Source organism: Heterocephalus glaber, unplaced genomic scaffold (assembly GCF_053883595.1).
Source record: "Heterocephalus glaber isolate CG9 unplaced genomic scaffold, H.glaber_assembly_v1.0 deba00001532, whole genome shotgun sequence".
In the NCBI taxonomy this organism is placed as follows: domain Eukaryota; kingdom Metazoa; phylum Chordata; class Mammalia; order Rodentia; family Bathyergidae; genus Heterocephalus; species Heterocephalus glaber.
Genome location: NW_028258330.1, coordinates 351,631 through 373,231, shown reverse-complemented (window position 1 = coordinate 373,231; position 21,601 = coordinate 351,631). Strand labels below are relative to the sequence as shown.

At 52.5% G+C, this 21,601-nt stretch overlaps 1 protein-coding gene across 18 annotated transcripts in view; it reads left to right on the top strand.

Moving 5' to 3' along the window:
• The first annotated feature begins 2,737 nt into the window (after positions 1 to 2,737).
• Positions 2,738 to 21,601, top strand: part of Entpd6 (ectonucleoside triphosphate diphosphohydrolase 6) — a 31,121-nt gene continuing 12,257 nt past the window's right edge. For 3 of the 18 annotated variants that reach the window (XM_087188606.1, XM_021252159.2, XM_087188603.1), the window contains exons 1-13: positions 2,738 to 3,304; positions 8,003 to 8,296; positions 10,597 to 10,673; positions 11,753 to 11,896; positions 12,875 to 12,950; positions 13,807 to 13,842; positions 14,559 to 14,647; positions 15,191 to 15,270; positions 15,679 to 15,743; positions 18,137 to 18,238; positions 19,247 to 19,384; positions 20,586 to 20,651; positions 21,439 to 21,551. In XM_087188606.1, the coding sequence (XP_087044732.1) occupies positions 8,032 to 8,296; positions 10,597 to 10,673; positions 11,753 to 11,896; positions 12,875 to 12,950; positions 13,807 to 13,842; positions 14,559 to 14,647; positions 15,191 to 15,270; positions 15,679 to 15,743; positions 18,137 to 18,238; positions 19,247 to 19,384; positions 20,586 to 20,651; positions 21,439 to 21,551 (1,251 nt within the window). In that variant the 5' untranslated portion in view covers positions 2,738 to 3,304; positions 8,003 to 8,031. Of the gene's footprint in view, positions 3,305 to 3,389; positions 3,895 to 3,968; positions 4,044 to 8,002; positions 8,297 to 10,596; positions 10,674 to 11,752; positions 11,897 to 12,874; positions 13,110 to 13,806; positions 13,843 to 14,558; positions 14,648 to 15,190; positions 15,271 to 15,678; positions 15,744 to 18,136; positions 18,239 to 19,246; positions 19,385 to 20,500; positions 20,652 to 21,438; positions 21,552 to 21,601 lie in introns of those variants that run through there. The other 15 variants (XM_087188602.1, XM_013069263.3, XM_087188610.1 and 12 more) reach the window with 12 other exon arrangements.

Genomic DNA, 21,601 nt, shown 5'->3' with positions numbered 1-21,601 from the left:
GAAGGTGACCCCAGTTAACAGCAGCAGAGGAAAGGAAAAAAAGCCAATACAGTTGCACACAGGACCAGGGAGACTCCATTCTCAGTGTGGACAAGTCAGAGAACTGCGCTGTTGGAGGAGAAAGGGCCAGGGTCTCTATTCCTGTCACTGGCTGAAGGCTGCTTCTAGGGTTATTGCCTAGCACTTCGGTTGTTGGACATTCTCTGGCCAAAAGAAAGCCCTAGGGTTCAGCAGCTCCAGCCATTGAGGGCATCCCAAGGATGTGAACCTGTCCCACTTGGCAGACAGATTTGCAGCTATCTTCTTGCATTGGCGTGAGCAGATGGGCTTCCTCCACTCTTGGTCACTCTGGGTAACTAAGGCAGCTTAGAAACTCATTTACTTCTTGCAAACTTTCTCCGTCCTCAAAAGCAGGGCCATGGGCCAGGGATTGAGCTCAGTGGTGTCACTGCCTGCCTTGCAAACACAAGGTCCTGAGTTCAATACCTGGTACCAAAAAAACACCAAAAAACAACAAAAAAACCCCAAAATCAGGCCCAGTCACAGTTCCATGCTTTTGGAGCAATGGCCCATGTTTCTGCTGTAGCCCAGCATCTATCATCTGTCCTGTCTCTTGCATTCTGGTAGAGGTGCCGACTGTCCCATCACCCACCTGCCAAGCTGAGCTGCCTCCTCTTGCTGACAAGTGAAAGCATTAGACAAACCATAATCAATCCACTCATTCCTTCAGAAATACTTTGAATATTATCTTAATTCAGGTTTCCCCAAAGTCAGTCTGAGACAAGAGCTTAGAAGCAGATAGTTTATTTGGGAGGTGATTCCTCAGCAGCAGGTTTGAGAAAGAAGGAAAGAGTCCAGGAAGGAGGGAAAACAACCTCACTGACCCAACACAAATCCTTCCCACCTCTGGGAAGTTTGAGGCATTTATCTCCTACAGGCTAAGGGCTCCTGTGAAGTAGATTCACTGTGCAAAGGTCACGAATTTGTCTGAGTCTGGGGAGACAGAACAATACTCTATCCAGAGCAGATTTGCTTACAGCTAGGAAGCAAGAGATGGCAGAGGCCTGGGAGGCTTTGTCCACTGGTCCCCAGAGGCTCAGGAATCCCTGGGGCAGATGGTGTCTCTGCTGTGGGTTTCCTATTTGCACTGCTGATGGGGGAAAATGGAAGGCATCCTGCTTGGGTTTTACACTCTGGGGATATAGACTGGCTGGGCAGAAGCACTGAAGGACATCCCACTTCTAGATGAGGAGGCTGGAAACAGAGCCCAGGCTGTCCTGACCGGCCCTCCCTCCAGATGCTGCATCCTAGAACATTCCAGTTATTCTCTAGAACAAGTGACAAAGGGTTGTTCCACTGCAACCCAGAGAGGTCTGCCACAGCTGTCCTGGGGAAGGGGCACTTGGGGCTCTAGAGGAAGTCCTGATGTGAGCCCTGGAGTGGCCATGCAAAGTTGTTCTGAGGCAGCACAGAAGTCTCCACCACAACTGGAAAGCTGAAGTCACAGGTGGGCTAAGGGACGCAGGTACCATGGGCCAGAGTGCCAGGAGCTTGCGTTTCAGCAGGGAAACAGAATATACCCATAAGCAAGTCATCGAGTGTGAGCAGTACTATGAAGGAAATGAATAGAGAACAACAGAAAATTTCTGGAGAGGCTATGGTAAATGAAGTGGCCGAGCAGGTGACAGGTGAGTAAGTCTTTAGGAATGAGAAGGATTCTACCAAGACCTGGTGGGAAAGCTTTCCAAGCAGTGAATCACATGTGCAAAACTTTGATACATTCTAGAACCTGTAGAATGAAACAGTGAAAATGAGGAAGTGGTAAAAGTGAGCTAGGGAGAAGCCCAGCCTGTACTGTTCCATGAACAGAGATCTCTAGATGGTAGAAAAACTGTAAACTAAAACTTAGACACAGCTTTGCAAGTGTTGGATTGGCAAAGATCCTCCAAAGAACTGGGGTGGAGATGGGGGAGGCCACGTCCTACACCCGGTCTGCAGCAGAGTTAGGAGAATGACCCGGGACAGTTTAGACACATCTGTGCAGGATGTTTTTTTTGTTTAGTTGGTTGGGTTTTTTTGGTACTGGGGACCGAACTCGGGACCTTGCACTTGCAAGGCAGGCGGCTGAACCACCGAGCTAAATCCCAGGCCCAGTGCAGGATGTTTTAAAAGAGCATATCCTGGCTGGGCATCGTGGCCATGCCATCCCAGCATTTGGGAGGCTGAAGCAGGAGGATCGCCACGAGTTCAAGGCCAGACTGGGCTACATTGTGAGGTCAAGGCCAGCCTGAACTACATAGCAAGACCCTGTTAAAAAAAAAAAAAAAAAAAAAAAGAATTTTTCCTATAGATCTACCCACAGGTGTGCACCAAGATAGTTCTTGGGGAAAAACAAAATAGTTCTTGGGATCCTGCAGCATTACATAGCACCATAAAAGCAAATAATGTAGTGGAAAGTTTAGGGTCCATTGACAGTTACCCACAAGGAGGGGTGGCTCGGGACACATAACCACTGCACACTGTGTCCCTGCATCCCATATGGTTAGCATCACTGCCAGAAAGCCGTCTAGACCACAGCATGTAATCCCGCTGTGATTCTGAAACCCACCAAGGTCATGCTATCCCAGGGCTCTGCAGATGGAGAGGTACTCCTGCCAGGCCTAACGCATCCACGCCTCATTGGTCAGATGTGGTCACGTGGGTGCGCACCTTTTTTGGCCAGACACAGTCACGTGGCAGCCCAAGTGAGAGGGCATCCTGGAAAAGGGCCTCAGCTTGGGGGACACCTGAGGAGCCCCCACTCGGCAGGTCCTTCCAGGACCAACTCTTCTAGGAGTTAGGAGTTGGCAGCCTGGGCAGCTTCTAGGAAGCCATGAAAAACTGGGGTCAAGAGTTCGGGAGACTTGATCACACTGCCCACTCAGTGTGGCTGCATTTTTGATCATATCTCCACTTGGAAATAAAACGAGAATTTGGCTGTGGAAGGACCCAGGGATCCTCCATCAGTCGGTCAAAGGTATGAGGCAGACCGGGCAAAAGACCAGCTCCACGCATCGAGGAGCAATCAAGTCAGAAGAACCCAAGCCTGTGGTCCCGCACGGCCCTGAGCCTGCGCAGCTGGGCCGCGACGTGCGCACTGCGCGTGCGCATCAGGTCGGCGACGCCCCGCCCGGTCAGTAACGCGACGGGGGCGGGGGCGGCTCGCGGGGTCCCGTCGGGTGCAGAGCTGAGGTGACGCCGGCCGCGGCGCGGGAACAGGAATCTCCTCTGTGGGCCGCTGTGGACGCCTAGGGCGCCGAGCAGGGTGAGCGCGCGTAGCCCGAGGAGGGGTCGGGAGGGTCGGGAGGGTCGGGAGGGTCGGGACGGGCCGGTTCCAGGTGCCCGTGGGTCTCCTTCCACTGGCTGTGATGGGCCTCCCCGGACGTCCGGCTCCGCCTCCGGGCGTCCCTGCTATTCGCTCCGTCTTTCACGCATTCATTCATTCAGCCGGCGCTGCTGACCCACCCAGTGCGGTGCTGGGGACCGGCGGGCCGCCCTCCTGGAGCTCAGCTAGGCAGGGAAAGGCCCTGCGTCCCTAGGGCTGAGGACCGGTACAGTTCACTCTGGGCTGGGGAGGTGATAGGAGAGTGCGAGGGGGCGGGCGCTTCTGCCTGAGCTGGCCCGGGCCGAGGTGGATAGAACGAACCTGAGAAGACTCGCTCCGTGGGATGCATTCGCAGCAAGAAGAATGGGCGCCAGGGACAGACGGGTCCAGAGAGGGGAGGTTTTATCTCTGGAAGCCATGGTATGGCAGTGGGATCCGAGAGAAAGCCTGCATCGCTGGGTGGGTCCCGCTGGGTGCAGTGCCTCTCCCTGGGTGCCATCCATTGGAATCAGCCCCTGCAGGCGACCGCGGTAAGTCCCTGGTGTCTGTCCAGGCACCTGTGTCCCAGGATGTCTGTGTTGAGCCACACGCCCTCTTGCTACAGGACGCAGGGCTCCTCTGGCCCAGAGCTGTCGGTGGTAGACTCTCAGACCTCTGGAAGGAGCATCTTTGAGGAGAGGTGGGTGCTGAATGCCTTGCAGGGCTGTCCCTGCGTTCACTGTGCCAAGGAGTAGCATTTTGGGGAAGTGACAGAATGGTGTCGCTATTGTTAACAGTTTTTGCATCTTGGAAAAGCTGGCAAACATACTGTTACAAGCCCAGAACTGCTTATGTCCCTCTGCTCCTGCCCTGCAGTCAGTGGCTGATAGTGTGTGTGTTGCTCTGCCTCCTGGAGCCCTGTGTGGGACCCAAGAGGCAGGGAGATGTTCTTGCAGCGAGCTCTGGAAGTGCCTCCCAGGCATCCCAAGAAAGGAGAGAACAGGTGGTGTTGACTGGGCTGATCCAGAATGGGTTTTTGCCAAGAAAAGTCTTTTTACATCTTTCAGGAAAAGGAGTATAGATTTTCTAATGTGCTTTATTTTTGGACACATTGTCAATATATGTGGCAGTCATTTGTCATCACAGCCCTTTCCTACACTTGAACTGAAAACCTGGAAGAAACTGACCAGCATATTGGGCAGCACCAGTCAGAATGAGCTGGAGCATGTATCTCTAAGAACCAGCCTGCATCCCAGGTCCTAGAAAGCTAGCTGGTTTAGGGCAGGAGCACACTGGCCCCCACGCAGCTTTCCTCTGACTCTTGCCCCACCTGAAAGGGTGACCGTGGCCAAAGCCAAACCCCTGTTTGCAAACCCGCACCTACTTCCTGCCTGGCCTCTTGCCTGCAGCCTCACTCCTTGATGCAGTAAAGAATACTACACCTGAGTTATTTTCACCCTCAAGTCTCTGGGGAGGGTCTTCTCCTCACTGAGCACCCCCAGGGCCCACGGAAGTGTGGCTTGCCCTCCTTCAGGTGTCTTTACTGTGAGGAACCCCTTTACTCTGGAGTGAGATTGGTGTGCACGTTGGGCCTTGGTGTGAACCCAACTGTTTTTGTCTAAACTTCCTCATTCCGAGTCTTCTTTGGATTGTTGATGTTGTCCTGCTCTTGCTGGTGTGTAACACTAGGAATAATTAAGTTCCTGTGGGTGTTGGCTTGGTTGTCTAAAGCTGTCATATATTTCTAAGGAATATGAAGGGACAGAGCACCATCATTTTGGAAGCAGAAGTCAAGGACTCATCCGCCCTGCACATGTCACTGCACAGTCCCAGGCACATCCATTCCAGGCACTCCAGGGCCTGAGTGTCCTGAAGAACACCAGGCAATGACAGGCCAGTGGGTTCCTGACAGGAGATGGCACATCTGGGGGTTTTAGTGAGTAGAGACATTTAATGGAGACCAGTCTTGCCTGAGAGCTGGTAAACATCTGTCAGTCTGCTCCTGTGGCACGTAGTACTTGGCCCGGCACTGGCAGGATGAAACCTGGTTATGTGGCAGGTTTTATAATGCACTCTCATGGCTACAAGGTGTGTCAGTATTGCTTTGTGTCTTCGCCTTTCATCCCTGGAGTTAACCGCTTCAGAACTTTCTCTGTAAATATCAGGTCCACTTTTAATGAGCATATGTGAAAGTTTGGGTCATTGTAACCTAGGAGGGGAGGCCTGGGAGAGAGGTGGCTGTAGAGTGACAGCAGCTTCCTCAAGATAGCATTCGCTGCATTGTGTGTCTCTCTTGATCTCAGCTAACATCCCTTAGTACCAGCCATTCCCAGGCACTGCCTTCCAGCCTGACATCTCCCACAAGGATTGGTCCCATGCTGACTGATGTCCTGTTGTCACATCACACTCAGCATGTAGGAGTCCTGCTCACTGTGCCTCTTGCCACACAGCCCCTTCCCAGCCATCACCCAGGTGCTGGAGCACCAGCAGTGCCTCTTTCACTTCTTCCTGTTCTGCTGGGCAGGTTGCTGCGCTCTGGGTTGGCAAGTGCAATCTCCCACATAGATGCTGGATTTCCAGAATGGGGGCCTGCCCCTTCTCCCAGAGAGGTACCTTCCAACTGGGGGAAAGAGGTCCCCATGCACAGCTGCACAGGTCACTCATCCAGGAGGTGGGGCCTGTAGAGCACCACCATCCCAAGGGAGAGGCCTGGGGGGCTGGGGCTTGCGGAGGTGTGAAGAAGAGACCAAAGGGCAGGATGCTAAAAAAATCCCAAAAAAAAGCCTTAAAAATCACTTAAGGTGAGAAGAACCCTAGTAAGGCAGAGCCTGTCATCTTCGTTGAGGTGAGGCTGAGAGTGACTAGGACATTAAAGAGTATTAATTTGAGGGACAGGCAGCCTCTCCTCTGCATCCCATCCCCACTGCCTTTGTCCTCTATTCATAGAAGTATTCCATGTTCCCTGTCTGGCTTTATCCATGAAGGATTTGTTGTGATAAAATATACTTAACATAAAATTTGTCATCTCAACTACTCCCAAGTGTGCAGTTTTTTGGTGCAGTACATACAGTTGCTATGCAAACGTCACTGCCACGCACACTAGAGCTCTGTAATCTTCCCATGTGGAGACCATACCCAGTCCTCCTGCCCTACCCTCCTTAGCCCAGGTATCTCTGCTCCAATTGTTCTTCTGTGGGGAACCCTGCCGTGTGGTCCTTTTGAAGCTGGCTGATTTACTGGAACAGAACACCTTCTAAGCTCATCATGTTGTAGCCTATGTCAGAGTTTTCTTCCTTTTTATTTTTATTTTACTTTTTTGACCCCAGGGCCTTACATATTCTAAGCTCAGGCTGTACCACTGAGCTCTGTCCCCAGCCCCTTTCTCTTTAAGACCAGATAGTGTTCCATTGTAGGAATAGACTACGTTTTCTTCTCCAGTCACGTGTCTTCAGACATCGGGGTTGCTGCTACTTCTAGGATTTTGTGAACAGTGCTTCAGCGAATGGGGGATGCACATAGGCTTTAGAGATGCTGTTTCACTTCCTTTGGATATACTGTATACCCAGAAGTATATTGCTGTGATACATGGTCATTCTGTTTTTTTATTTTGGGGGAAAGCTGCACTATTTTACATGTAGACTTTTTCCATGTCCTCACCCACGTGTGTTATATTCTGGATGGTGGTATTGCTGCTTTTGGTAGTAGCCATCCTAATGGATGTGACTGAATCACATTATGGTTTTGCATTTCTCTACTGAGTAGTGATGTTGAAGCATCTTTTCATATGCTTCTTGGCCATCTGCACATCTTTAGAGAAATATATTTCCCTTTTGTTGTGTGGAGTCCTGAGGATTAAACTGAAGACCTCATGCATTTGGCATTTGTTTAATCAGGTTGTGTTTTGGTATTATTCAGTTTGAATTCTTTATGAATATTTATTCCTGGGCTGGGGATTTAGCTCAGTGGTGCCGCCCCCTGCCTCACAAGTGCAAGGACCCGAATTCGATCCCTAGTACCAAAAGAAAAAAAAAAATTTATTCCTCACCAGTGCAGATATATAGTTTGAAAATATTTTTTCCCATTCTGTAAGTTGCCTTTTCATTTTGTTGGTTGTTTCCGTTGTGGTGGAAAAGCTTTTTTTTTTTTGGTACTGGGGATCGAACTCGGGTCCTTGCACTTGGGCTTGCGCAGCAGGCGGCGAAACCACTGAGCTAAATCCCTGGCCCTGGAAAAGCGTTTTAGTTTGATGTAATCCCACTGTTGCATTTTTGCCCTCATTGCCTGTGTGTTTTTTTGGTTTTGGGGGGTTTTTTTTGTACCAGGGATCAAACTCAGGACCTTATGCTTTCGAGGCAGGCGGTAGCACCACTGAGCTAAATTCCCAACCCCTCATTATCTGTGTTTTGGTGTCCTATCAAAGAAATCCTTGCCAGTTTATCAGCTGTGGTCTGTACTGCAAGCATGTACAGATTACCAGTGTTTTAACTCTCAGCTTCCACTGCTTCTTTCAGGATTGAGTGCAAGATGAAATGAAGCCTCTGACTTAGGAGAGAAATGCAGCCCAGTTTCCAGTTGAACATATTGTCCCTGGACTCAGCAACTCTGGATGCACACTGAACCTCTCAGCCTAACACAGTTTTCTTGCCCTCCCTCCTGCAGCTGCAGCACAGTCCTGGGCAGACTAAGAAATGAGAAAAATATCCAATTATGGGGCCCCGCGGATGATGAAAGTGGTGTACCCCGTGGGGCTGTGCGTAGGCCTGTTCATCTACGTGGCCTACATCAAGTGGCACCAGCCCTCCACCCCCCAGGCCCTCTCCTCCATCACTGGGGCAGCCCACACCTCTTCGGGATCAGCTGCTCGTGCTCACGAGGTCTTCTATGGAATCATGTTTGATGCTGGGAGCACTGGCACTCGTGTGCACGTCTTCCAGTTTGCCCAGCCACCTGGAGGTACCCTGGCCTGACCATGAGCCCCTCTGGGCCCACACTTTGGGTCTGCCCTCTCCCTTATCACAGGGCCCACAGGGTTACCTCACCACAGAAGATGGTGTGGGCTGTACCCTGGCTGGACTCTCCTGGCAGCTGATCAGGGTGCAGCTGCCAAAGGCTAGGACGTGGCTCAGCTGGGGAGCACTTGGTGCAAGGCCCATGTTTGAGGTCTAGAGCCAAAAATTAGATAGATAGATTGATAGATAGATAGATAGAGTTAGAAAAGTAGAGAAAGAAAATCATAGAACAGCTGTGGAGAGATGTTGAGTCAATGTTGGTGGCTACACACCTGCATTCTCAAGAGCCCAGATTATTTTCAAAAGTGCGGACCATCACAGAGAACATCTTGAAACCCTTGAAGACATTGGTGCCCTGTCCCCTCCCCAAAATCACTGGGAGGGCAGGTGTCTGGGACTGTGACAGAGGCCAGGGATTATGTCAGGAGTTTAAGACAGGAAGTAACAGGAATCATGCGAGGAGTTGGCACTGTGGGTCCAGACAGCCAGGGATGATGGCCGAGAGGGGCTACAGCAAGGAGGATGTGAGCTGTGCTTCCCAGGCAGGCAGGCACAGGCTTCTCCTGTACACAGCCTTCAGTGGCCACCTTTCCTGTCCCTCCCCAAGGTTTGCCCTCCACCGTATCCCTGGCCTGGCTGTGTCCCTCTGCAGTGAGACCAGCACACCTGGGCACTTCCTTTCTGGCCCTTGGTGGCCGTGCATAGATGCCCTGCCAGCATCTAACTGCTGATCCCCACCAGACACTTCCAGCACCTCTCTCTAAAGCCCCTGTGGCATGTTTTGTTTACTTCTAATTTCATTATATATTTTTATGTTTGACCAGAACTTTGCTTTAAAAAAAAAAAAAATCAAGGCTTTATTTAGGATAATGTACCTACAAAAAATTTGCATCTATTGCCAGGCATGGTGGTGCATGCCTATAATCACAGCACTTGGGAGGCTGAGGCAGGAGGATTGTCAAGAGAGTTTGAGGCCAGCTTGGGCTACATAGTGAGTTCAAGGCCAGCCTAAAATACATACCGAGACCCTATCTCAAAACAAAAAACAAAAATCTGCATCTATTTAAAGTGTTCAAGCTGGGCATAGTGGCACACACCTGTACTCCCAGCACTTAGGAGGCTGAGGCAGGAGGATTGCCATGAGTTTGAGGCCAGCCTGGGCAACATAGTGAGTTCAAGGCCAGCCTGAACTGCACAGTGAAATCCTGTCTCAAAAAAAAAAAAAGTATTGCGGCGGGCAGAGCACTCAGGACCAAATGTAGAGCCTCATATTGAGCCACACCCTACATGTTAAAGCAAAATTCTGGCCCAAACATGAGGGAATCACTAGGGCCAGGGATTTAGCTCAGTGGTTCCACCGCCTGCTTCACAAGCGTAAGGTCCTGAGTTCGATCCCTGGTACAAAAAAAAAAACCCGTGAGGGATCACTAATCTTGTTCACCTAAACTAAGGAGCCAAATGTAGGCAAGAAGGGCTAAAGGGCCCTGTCATTCTGGGATTGGTCCATATGGTCAGACAGTGGCCTTTAAAAAGTCTGGGTATGTGGGCATGGTGGCACATGCCTCTAATCCTACCACTTGGGAAGATGAGGCAGGAAGATCACCAGTTTAAGTCCTACCTAGGAAACTTAGCAAGACCCCATCTTTAAAAATTAAAAAGAGGGGGGAAAAATTAAATAAATAAATAAATAAATAAAAATTAAAAAGGGCTAAAGACATAGCTCAGTGCAAAGCCCCTGGTACCAAAAGAAGTCTGGCTAGTCGCAGTTGTATATATTCAAACATTCATGTCTGTTTTGCTAGATGAACTGTCTTAGTTACTTTTCTTGCTGCTGAGACAAAATACCTGAAACCCAAAGTTAAAGGAGGAAAGGTTTATTTGGCTCACAGTTTATAGGGGTTTCAATCTATAATCTGTTGGCTCCAAGGCAGGGTGGCATGGCAGAGAGGCATCACAGAGCAGAAGACAGCAGCAGCAACATGCAATAAGTGACAAGCAATAATAGCAGCTTCTTTCTATCCCTCTTTATTCCCCAAATGGCAGATAGTATTCACACCCACAGCTAAGCCAAACCAATCAATGGACTGATTCAGTAATCACACCCTTAACCCAGAATCACACATTCTTGGTCCAGCCATCTCTGAAAAAGTGCCACCTAATGTTACATGAGACCTTGGGGGAGGGAGGCATGTGGCTACAAGCCATAACATGAACCTTTAAAAAAAATGTTTTCTTTTCCCTTAGAGACTCCCACCTTGACCCATGAGACCTTCAAAGCTCTGAAGCCAGGGCTTTCTGCTTACGCTGATGATGTTGAGAAGGTAAAAGCCTCTGTTTGACTCTCCTCACCCTCTCCCTGTGTGATTGGTTAAAGTCAGCTCCTTCCCTTTGGATGTGGCAGACAGAGGAACTGTGTCCCTGTGGTGCTGCTTGGGGCACTGGGCCCTTGAGCATGGTCGGGGTGGGGCGAGAGCAGATCTGTTCCAGCCTCCTGTGCCCCCCTCCCCAGCATGCAGGCCCCATACCACTAGATGCTCGGAGCAGCTCAGAAGTACAAGTACTGCAAACCTAAAACATGTGTTACTTGGAAGTATAGTTAATGTTTTCACACTAATCTTGTAGGTTTTGCATAATACTTTTTTTTTTAATGTGCTAGGGATGGAACCCAGGGCCTCATGCATGATGGGCAAATGCTTTACTGCTGAACTACACTCTCAGCCCCATAGTATACTTTTAATTGTAGATTTTTGCTGTGGGTACTTTGATTGAAGATAATAAGCACTCACTAAAACGTAAGTAAAGTTAAAAGGTACTGTATTCTGGGGTCTAGGAGTACAACTCAGAGGTAGAGCTCGTGCCTCATGTGGGCGAAGCCATGGGTTCCGTCCGCAGCACTGCAAAACCACTGTTCAGAATCCATACTCTCTTGGGCCATCTCCAACCCATGTTGACGCTGATGATGGCCCCATCCAACCCCAGGGTCTCCATTGCCCTCGCAGTGATGTAGTTCCTCAGCATAGTTGCTCACGGGATGGAGTTTAGTAAGGAAACTAGACTGTGCTGGTTGCAACAGCTTCATGGCATCAGGGAGTCCAGATCTGTCTGAGGCTGCCCTGTGGGGCCTAGTGACAGCAGGTCACCCAGTGTCACCCAAGAAGGCATGAAAGCTGCCATAAAGGGCAAGCTCAGCCTTGAAGCCCTGACCTGCCCTCACCCTGCTGCATTCTATTGCCCAGGGTGCCACATTCACCTGGTCCCTCTGCCTCATATACTGTCCGTGTCCTCTCCTGATTTTAAAAAAGACAAGAAAATTATGTTATAAATCCAAAAGAGCAGGGTAGCCTTGTGACCCCAGATGCTGGGGGTGACAGGCCTTGCTTTGCTGTCACAACATCCGCAGAGTGCTCAGGGGATCCAGGAACTGCTGGATATTGCTAAGCAGGATATTCCGTTCGACTTCTGGAAGGCCACCCCACTGGTCCTCAAGGCCACTGCCGGCCTGCGCCTGTTACCCGGAGAGAAGGCTCAGAAGCTGCTGCAGAAGGTGGGCTCAGCATGGGGAGCTCCTGCATGGTGGACAGCATCCCTGAGGGGTGTTGGGCAGGCAGAGTGACAGGAGCCCCCAAGTCCTGGGTCACCTCCAGTCTTCCTCTGCCTGATGTTTAAGGCTGTGTGTGTTTTCCTGAGGGAATCTATATTATGGAAGAGAAACAACTTTATTTAAAAGTGCACTGTGCGTTCTAAGGGCACCCTTCCCCCGGACTCGATGCGGTTGAGGGCTGTGGGTACTGAGCTTCTCTGTTCTCCATGGGACAAGAGTCCTGCTTCTGTCAGGCATTCAGATGTGGCTGCCCAGGGCCAGGTGGCGTACTCCTATAATCCCAGCATTCAGGAGGGTGAGGCAGGATTACCCCAAGTTTGAGGCCAGCCTTGGCTACATAGTGAGTTTATGGCCAGCCTGAACTACATAATGAGACTCTCGAAAAAAACATGTGGCTGCCCAAGAGACCCCTCAGCCTCGGCTCCCATCCTGTGTGCCTCAGTATCCTTGTGTCCCTCCTTGGGACCCCTGCTCCACTTCCCTATGAGAGGACAGCACCTGCTCGTCCATCAGGGTCCCTCATTGAGGCATGGGACATGGAGTGGGGCAGAGGTACTGAAGTTTCTGGGTGCTGGGACAAACTGGCCTTGTCCCTGGAGTGGCACCCACCAGATTCCCAGGCTCAGCTCTGCTGCGGAACTTCTCACACTTCATCTCACATCCCAAAGCTGGGCAGCACTTTGGGAACCAGTGCACCACACTTCCCCAGCCCACAAACTCCCCACAGCAGCCCAGGAGGGTCTCCAGGGTGGCATGTTCCTGAGCTGGCCCTCAGGGTAGCTGAGGAAGCTCCTTGCTGAGGCCTGGATAGCTTAAGATGAGAGAGCATTGCCTCTGGGGGCGGGTGGCCTCTTGGTGATCTGCTGCCTGGAAACCACTGGCTTCCCATTCCTGAAGGTGAAGACATCTCTCTGCATGCAGGTGAAGGAGGTGTTTAAGGCGTCACCTTTCCTGGTAGGGGATGACTGTGTTTCCATCATGAACGGAACTGATGAAGGTAGAGTGGCTGGAAGCGCCTCCACATGTGGCCCTGGAGGTGCTCCATGCGCCGCCACCGCCGCCACTGCTGCTGCTGCTGCTGCTGCTGCTGCTGCTGCTGCTGTTGCTGCTGCTGCTTGGAGTCGGTGCACAGGGCTCCTTCCTTGGTCGAAGATGGGTGATTGAGCTTGCAGTCTGTTCACAGTGCAGGTGTCCCAGAGGGTCTTTTCAGCACCAGCATTAGAGACAGATTCTCATCTGGGCTAACTCCAAACGAAGCACAGATGAAGTCTCTGAAAGGATCGAGTTTGGAGAGCATATAGAGAGAACCCCAATTGCTGCTGCATTTCGAACATTGCAGCTGCATTGCTGATTCTAAGACACCTGGGTTCCTCACTGGGTCATGCTTTTAATTATAACTTTAAGAGTGAGTTTGTAAAGCCAGGCACAGTGACGCATGCCTCTAATCCTAGCACTTGGGAGGCTGAGGTAGGAGGATTGCCACAAGTTTGAGGCCAGCCTGGGCTACATAGTTCAAGCCCAGCCTGAATTACAGAGTGAGACTCTGTCTCAAAAAAAAAAAAATTGAGTTTGTATGGGGCAGAGGGAACATAGGTTCTCTTCCTTCCTCTTCCAGAAGAGGAATTTGGGATGAAGAACTGCAGGGAGACATGGCCTTTAGTAAAGTGTTCAGGGTTTAGTGTGATGCTAGAATAGCCTGCCAGAAGCCACTGGACTGTTCCTGCCCACCACGTCTCTGGGTGGTGTTGAGGCTTGGAGTGGTGGTGAGGAGAGGCCTGAAGGGAGAGACACATTTCCTGGGAGCTGTGTGGATGGTCCTGGGTGACAAGGACCCTCCTGTGCCTCTCTTGCAGGTGTGTCTGCATGGATCACTGTCAACTTCCTGACAGGTACGTGTCACTTGACCCCAAAAGTTACAACCTGCCACGTGTCCATAACCCTCCGGGTTCACAGGCCAGAGGAAAGCTATGGGGACAGCAGGCTCAGCAGCAGTTGCAAGCTCACAGGGGTACGTGAAGGGCCCCCCCAACCTGGGCTGCTTCACTCCCTCTTGTGTCTGAAGACACTGAGATCTTCAGATACCCAGTGCAAATGCCTGCCACTTGCCCATTACAGAAATATCTGTTCTTGGAAACTGGCCGAGAGGAGCCATTTTTCAAAGACTATTCTCAGCATGCATCCCTTTACTGGAATTAGGGAAAGACTGTGTCTGACATAGTATACGAGCAAGTTTCTTGGCAGAATATGCCCTTTAGGGGATGGAGAGAGATCCTAGGGGATAGGCCAGGAACCTCCACCTCAGTTCTTCTGGGAAGATGGAAATGGAGATGAGAAAGCACCATCTCGTGGAACTGAAGCTGCAGCCTCCTCCTCAGTGGGCAGGACAAGTCCAGCGTCTCAGACAATTGGTGTTATGCTCCCTCGTTAAAGCCATGGGTGATTCCACCTGATCTTCCTGTAGACACTGGGCACCTTTCTGTGAACATGTGTAAACAGTGGAGCTAGTTCTCTGCATTGTTTTTCTGTCCATTGAATTCAGCTTTTCACCTCCCTCTGCCTTCCTGTCCTCCCTCCTCACTAACAGTGTTGTCTTCCTGCTGTCCAGGCAGCTTGCGAGGCCCAGGTAGAAGCAGTGTGGGCATGCTGGATCTAGGCGGCGGATCCACTCAGATCACCTTCCTTCCACGGGCCCAGGTAACCGGCCCTGCCAGCCCCTGGGCAATGGACAGAGGGTGGTGCTCATGGGTGGCTCCTGCCTGGAAAACAAACCATAACAGAAGTCTGATCTGGGGCCAGGGGTTTAGCTCAGTGGTTCCACCAGCTGCCTCGAAAGCGCAGGGACCCAAGTTCAATCCCCGGTACCAAAAAAAACCCAAGAAATCTGATCTGGAGTGGGACCAAAAGCCAGAAAATAACCAGGTGCCCGTGAGCCCTGTGCAGTGCCAGGGAGACCTCACTGTCATGGATGCAGGTCCCACAGGAGAGGAAACGCTCCCTCCTCACTGCACTGGCTTCTTGTCATCTCAGTGGGACAGAGCCTGGTGACCCTGGCTGAACCCCAGTCAGGATGGGCGCATTACTGTTGATAAGGGAATGGTTTGGGTGCTTTATCTTTTCTGGCTTGCTCCCCATTCTTCTACAGCATAGGACTTTAAAAAAACGCCCTGTACTTGCCTCTGAACGTCCCAAGGAGGTGAGGACTCTGACAGCAGGACATATAATCTGGTGTCTCTGCAGGGCACGTTCGAGGCCTCCCCCCCTGGCCACCTGACATCTCTGCAGATGTTTAACAGGACCTACAGGCTGTATTCCCACAGGTTGGTTTCCAGGGTCAGGGAGGCCACAGCCCCCCCCATGCCCCTGCTCCTGCCTCCTTCAGTGCCTGTATCTGGGCCTAGACAGATCGTGGAAGCCCTCCCCCTCATTCTGTTATGCTGTGGAGAAGGCTTGGGAGAAATGCTGAAGCTTGGGGTGTGCAGAACGTTTCTGAGCCACCTGCCTGCCACATGGCATCTTCAGTCTATTCCTCTTGTGCCCCATGAAAACTGGGGTCCTGGCAGTGTCACGGCTCCTGCATGAGCTGCTCAGTAAAGTCCCACAATGCCTCAGAGACTCCTCAAAAGAGCAGGAAAGCTGTAACACCCTCCTGGGATGATGCCACCTTACACAGTGAATGGAGGCCCAGCCGTCCCCGTGCCTCACCTGGGCAGGTGTTGTCTCCACAGCTACCTGGGGCTGGGACTGATGTCGGCGCGGCTGGCGATCCTGGGTGGCATGGAGGGGAGACCCGGTGAGTGGAGTGTGCTGCTCAGGGCTCTGCCCGCCCTCGGAGGAGCCACCTGCCTTCTATCCCCAATTGCCATGATGTGGGACTGGCCCAGGAGGGACAGAGGAGGCTGTTTTACCTCCATATGAGGTGTGATCAAAATACAGTGAACATTTAAATTTTTTTTTTTTTTTTTTTGGAGACAGGATCTCACTATGTAGTTCAGGCTGGCCTTGAACTCATATGGAGTCCAGGCTGGCCTTGAATCTGTGGCAATCCTCCTGCCTCAGCCTCTCGAGTGTTGGGATTATAGGCATCCACAACCATACCTGGCAACATTTAAATTTTAAATAAGAATTACAGTAAAGACACACACAATGCTACTGATCCCCTTCAGAATACTACCCCTCCCTATGAACGCACATGTCCCATTGTTCTTGCCACTTCCTGAAGTAGCTCTGGAGAATTCTTTCCTGAGTGTCTTTATGAGGTGTGATCAAAAAATACTTTGCTGCTACCAAATGCTGTGCAACAGAAAGGCAGGCTTGTAAAAACATCCACCTTATTCACTGGATCTGGCACCATGCAACTTCTGGCCCTTCCAAAGTTAAAATGACCACAGAAGCTAAACATTTGAATTGATTCAGGATGGCGAAGCAGCCAGGATGGTGCAACTGAAGATACTCAAGAAAGAAGACTCCAGAACTGCTGCAGAAAGTGGCAAGGATGATGGGATGACTGTGTTCAAAGCCAGGGGGAGAATTTATAGGGGGTTAGTGGCAATGTGCCTTTATTGTAATAAAAATTTTTAAATGTGTACATTTACCATATTTTTTTATCACACCTTGTACATTCTGAGTTCTTTTTAGAAAGAGACACTATTGAAATCACTTCCGGGCTGGGGATGTAGCTCAGTGGCACCACACCTGCCTGGCAAGTGCAAGGTCCCGAGTTTGATCCCCAGAACCACACACACACACACACACACACAGACACAAAAATTACTTCTGAAAGAGACTTTAAAGGAACCCAAGTAACCATGCAGTCATTCCCTACCTTGGGAGCCACCTTGCATCATAGTCAGCTCCCTGTCACTGACAGAATTCCTGAGGCATCAGCTTACAAGGAGGAAAGACTTGTTTCAGTGCCCGGCTCTGGAATTTTCTACCTATGGCCTATTGGCCCTGCTGCTTAGGGACTGTGGCCAGGCAGCATATGGCATGCAGCAGCTAGGAAGCAAGGAGAGGCAGGGACCAGAGTCATGCTGTCCCCTCTGATGGCACGTGCCCAGTGACCTAACTTCCTCCCACTGGGCCTTACCTCCCAATACCATTGCAGGCTGGGGACCAAACTTTACACAGGCCTTTGGGGCACTTAAGTTAACCATAGCAACCTGAACAGAGCCTGGTTCTTCTGGCAGCAGAAGGTTTATGAGGTGGTGACCCTGAGGCTGTTGCTGCACAGGGGAGCCTGTGAGAGCTCCCTTCTCTCCTCATCTTTGCTCTGTGAAAGGTCATAGAGCAGGCTTGGCTGCTTCTGGGCATGAGATCTGGGTAACCATGAGGGCCCTGGAAGGCCCTTGGTGCCCTGCATTGGGCTGAGGCCTTGTGTCCACACCTGGCATGAGCTGGGTTTCTTACAGGCACTGACAGGTCTGGACCAGTGTGTGAGGCACCCAGAGCCCAGGAAGTCCCTGGCCGCCTTTGCCTTCTGACCCCTCCAGGGCTGGCTGTCCTGCTGGTATGGGAACATTCACCTGGCACGTTTGCACCTGGCACATGTTCAGCTCCTTCTTCAAGTCCTGGCAGCATCTTCCTGATGGCTTCTCTTAACAAGAAGCAGGACATATGAGCCCTCACCACAGGGCCAGGAGGGAGGAGGAGGCACCTGCCCCTCCATGCAGCTGTGGTGCCCCAGCCTGACCTCCACCCCCTTCCTGCTCACCGAAGACCTGGCCAGAGGGATCAAGATCAATGCTGGGGCTGCAGGGCCTCCATGATTTCTGGCTGTGGCCCCCATTTTGGCACTCCAAGGACCACAGTCAGTTTGTATTATGGTGGCATATGGTGGCACTTGACTGGCCCTGTCACCAGTCTGCTGGTCACTCACCCTGTGGCCATCTGTGAAGCTGGGTAACAGTGCCCCCATAGGGTCACCCCTAGGGACGCAAGCCATGAACAGTCATGGCAGTGTTTCCAGGCAGGAGGCTGCGTAGCCTCCAACGGGAGAATTCCTCTCCTGGGCCTGGACTGTCCCCAGAGTCAGGTTCCTCTGTCACCAGCAGGGAATGTGTTTCCTCACACCCAGCACCTTCATTCTCCACCACAGCCCCTCTCAGCTGCAGGAGGTCCCTGGCTGATGGTGGCACTGTGGTTTTCCTTCCTCCCTCCCTTTTTTCATCCTCATCTCTCTTTCAGCCAAGGACGGGAAGGAGTTGGTCAGCCCTTGTCTGCCTCCCGGGTTCAGAGGCCAGTGGGAACACGCAGAAATAATGTACAGGATCTCAGGACAGAAGGCAGGTATGTAGGTCGCTGCCCATATGTGGCCCACAAGGGTCAGCATGGCAGCCTGCCAGTCCCTGTGCCTTTCCATACACCTGTCAGGCAGCAACAGCACAGACAGCCTACACTTGCTGGTCAGAGCCCTGGGTTGGAGCTGCTGTCTGCCACTTCCCACCAAAGGCCATGGGCTCCCACAGGATGGCTCTGAGCACCTGGCACTGTGGGGCCCACAGCCACAGCCTAGCTGCAATGGGAGGCCAGGCTTATGCAGGAAGGGCGCTGCTTCTCCCAGCACAGCTGCTGCCCAGCCCTCCGCCTAACCCTGCTGGGCCACGTGCCCCTTTGGGTTTCCCCCCAGAGGAGGATCAAAGTGTGGTGCCCAGGCTGGACGCACAGCACAAGGCGTGTCCACCTCTAGGAACCAGGTGGCTCCCTCTGACCAGGGGCCTTGGCAGAACAGCAGGGAGTATGACAGCAACACGTGAGAAAGTACAAGGAGGGGACTGAGGGGCTGAGGTGTCACCCTGGAGGAGGGAGCCCATGGGTAACCACTGTGGCCAGGCATTGAGGAGCAGAGCCAGCTGCTCAGGAGTTCCTCAGGGCCAGAGCACCCCATGCCCAGCCCTGTGGCCATGGCAGGCGGCACGAGGGTCCAAATGGGCATGGTGCTGGCCTGAGCAGCACTAAGAAGGGCCAGAGTGGCTGACCAACTGGGCGAGGCGTGGGCAAAGCTTCCTGCAGGTGTCCACAGCAATCACCTGGCCTCTGCAGCCTGTTAACCACTGGGCCCATGTCCAGTCTCCACCCACATGGTGGCTTCTATTTTCTTGTCTGTGGCCCAGGAGGGAGCAGGGCCCCTGCTGGGGTGGCAGTTGGCATCGACACCGGCCTGGTCTGCCCCAGACCCCGGTGCTGGGCTTCTCCCCCTGCTGACTGCTCGCAGGTACCCTCGCTCTGGAAGCCCCATGAGCAGTGGGTCTGTGGCTCTGGTCTACCTGTGTTCATGCACATGCTCCCTTCTTACAGGGCACCTCCACGAGCTGTGTGCCAGCAGGGTATCCGAAGTCCTCCGAAACAAGGTACACAGGGCAGAAGAGGCAGGGCGCGTGGACTTCTACGCCTTCTCCTACTACTACGACCTGGCGGCCAGTGTGGGTCTCATAGGTGAGGGTGACCAGCAGGGCCCGAACCAGGGCTGTGGCAGGTGGGCAATGAGTGAGTGGTGAAGGGGAGGCAGACACTCCATATCAGAGCACTGAGCCCCTCTTCCTCAGATGCATTAGCTCTTGGCACCACTTGGCAGTGCCACATCCCCGAAGCATAGACGATCACTTGCAGCCGACTGTCCCACTGGAAGGCAGGTCTGGCTGAGCCAACCCAGGTTCCCCTATCCAGGACTCGAAGCCCCTCTGGCTGGGCGGTGGTAACCTTGTGCTGCCTCTCCTTCTCAGCACAGGGGCCAAGGCTGGTGGAGCAAGGCATGGAGTTTCAGACTGCATAGATACTGTATAAGAGTTGCAGGCATTTTAGGGGTAAAGACTAGAACTTTCTAATTAAGTAAGTTGAGAATATCAGAAAGTGTTGCTGGCCATGAGGATGAGAGCATTGATGCTTTGAATAAAACCTCCTAGAAGAAATGGATGTGCCACCCTTGCCCCGGACCCTGACCCCCATGGCCACACTGACCATGGCCAGCATGCATGGGCCACCCAGGCCGGGCCAGGCTTGGGTCGGCTTAGCCTGTCGGGCCTGGGCTGGGACAAGTGCTCCCTGCTGTCCCCACCAGGGGTGGCTCTGGAGACCAGCTGTTCAGAAAAGCCACTGCAGCTGCCTGGCAGAGTCCTGCTTGGCTCTGAAAGAGCAGCATGGGCCAGGGCTCAGCTCCCAGTGCCCTCCTGTCCACCCACCTGCTCCAACACCCAGCAGGTCAGAGCACTCTTGCAGAATTTTTTTCTCCACAGTTGGGAAACTGATACTAGAATACTAGCCAAGCCAGATGTGGTGGTGCTCACCTATAATCCCACCACTTGGGAGGCTGAGGCAGAAGAATTGCTGTGAGTTCGAGGCCAGCTTGGGCTATACATAGCAAGACTGGGTCCTAAAAAAAAACAAATAAAAATAAAAAGGGCTGGAGATGTAATTTAATGCCAGAGTGCTTGTCTGGTGTGTGCAAGCCCCTAGGTTCAACCCCTAGCACTGCAGGAAAAAGAAACAATGGTCAGGGCTTAGGTCTCAGTGCTAAAGTGTTTGTCTAGCATCAGGCCCTGGTTTGATCCCCAGCACCACAAGGACGAATGGCTCTGTCTGTCTGGGCCCAGCCCCAGCTTCAGGTTGGACCAGACCATGCCTGCATCTTGTCCCACAGATTCAGAGAAGGGAGGCAGCGTCACAGTCGAGGACTTCGAGATCGCGGCTAAGTACAGTAAGCGAGGTGTGCGTTCCGGGGCCAGGAACACCCACAGGGCTGTGACAGGCTCTGGCCCACAGGCCCTGGGTCTGGCTCCTGATTTTGTCACCCAGCGGAATGTGCAGAAGTATGCAGGGGTGCAGCCAGAGAGCCTGGGGTCTCCACGGGGCCCACACCCAGGCCCATCCTCCAGGGCTCCATGTCCTCCCTGCCTGGGAACAAACTGTGCTGCATCTTCACCTTTGCACCCCTACCTGGGTGATCCCAAGAATGACTTCCTGAGGTGTCCCAGCACATTCATGATGGTCACCACACAGAGGAAGCAGGGCCTGCATGCGGAGTCCAGGCTAAGGGGTGACACATTGCACCCCAAGTGGCACTGGTTAACCTGGTACCCCTCACCCACTCACCACCTTGTCCAGATCTCACCCCCGCCCCACCAGGTGCTTTCCTTGCATCCAGATCAGAGTGTTAGACTATACTCACTTGTCCACAATCAGTACCCCTCCTCCTGCTCCTGCCACAGAAGTGGCTTCCTTAAGCTCTCATGTGCCTCCCAGCCTAGGACCCTGGGCATCCGTGGCATTGCCCCTCTGCCACAGAGCAAGCAGGCTGCCCTCAGCTGGCCATGGTGGAGGAGTCAGGTCACACTCACAGTCCATGGGTGTGGCCTGGGGGACTTGGCTGTCAGTGGAGCAGGACAGGCACGCAGGCTTCTGTGCATCCTAGGAGAGGGAGGAGCTGGGCAGGTTCCCAAGGGGGTGGGGCATTAGGGTCCAGCCTGGGAACTGACTAGAACTGGCATCCCCAGTGTGCCGGACGCTGGGAGCCCAACTGCACCTCAGCCCCTTCCTCTGCATGGACCTCACCTACGTCAGCCTGCTGCTCCGAGAGTTCGGCTTTCCTGGGGACAAAGTACTAAAGGTAGGCCCGCCTTGGAGACACTGTGTCCCACCTGTGGAGTGGCATGTGAG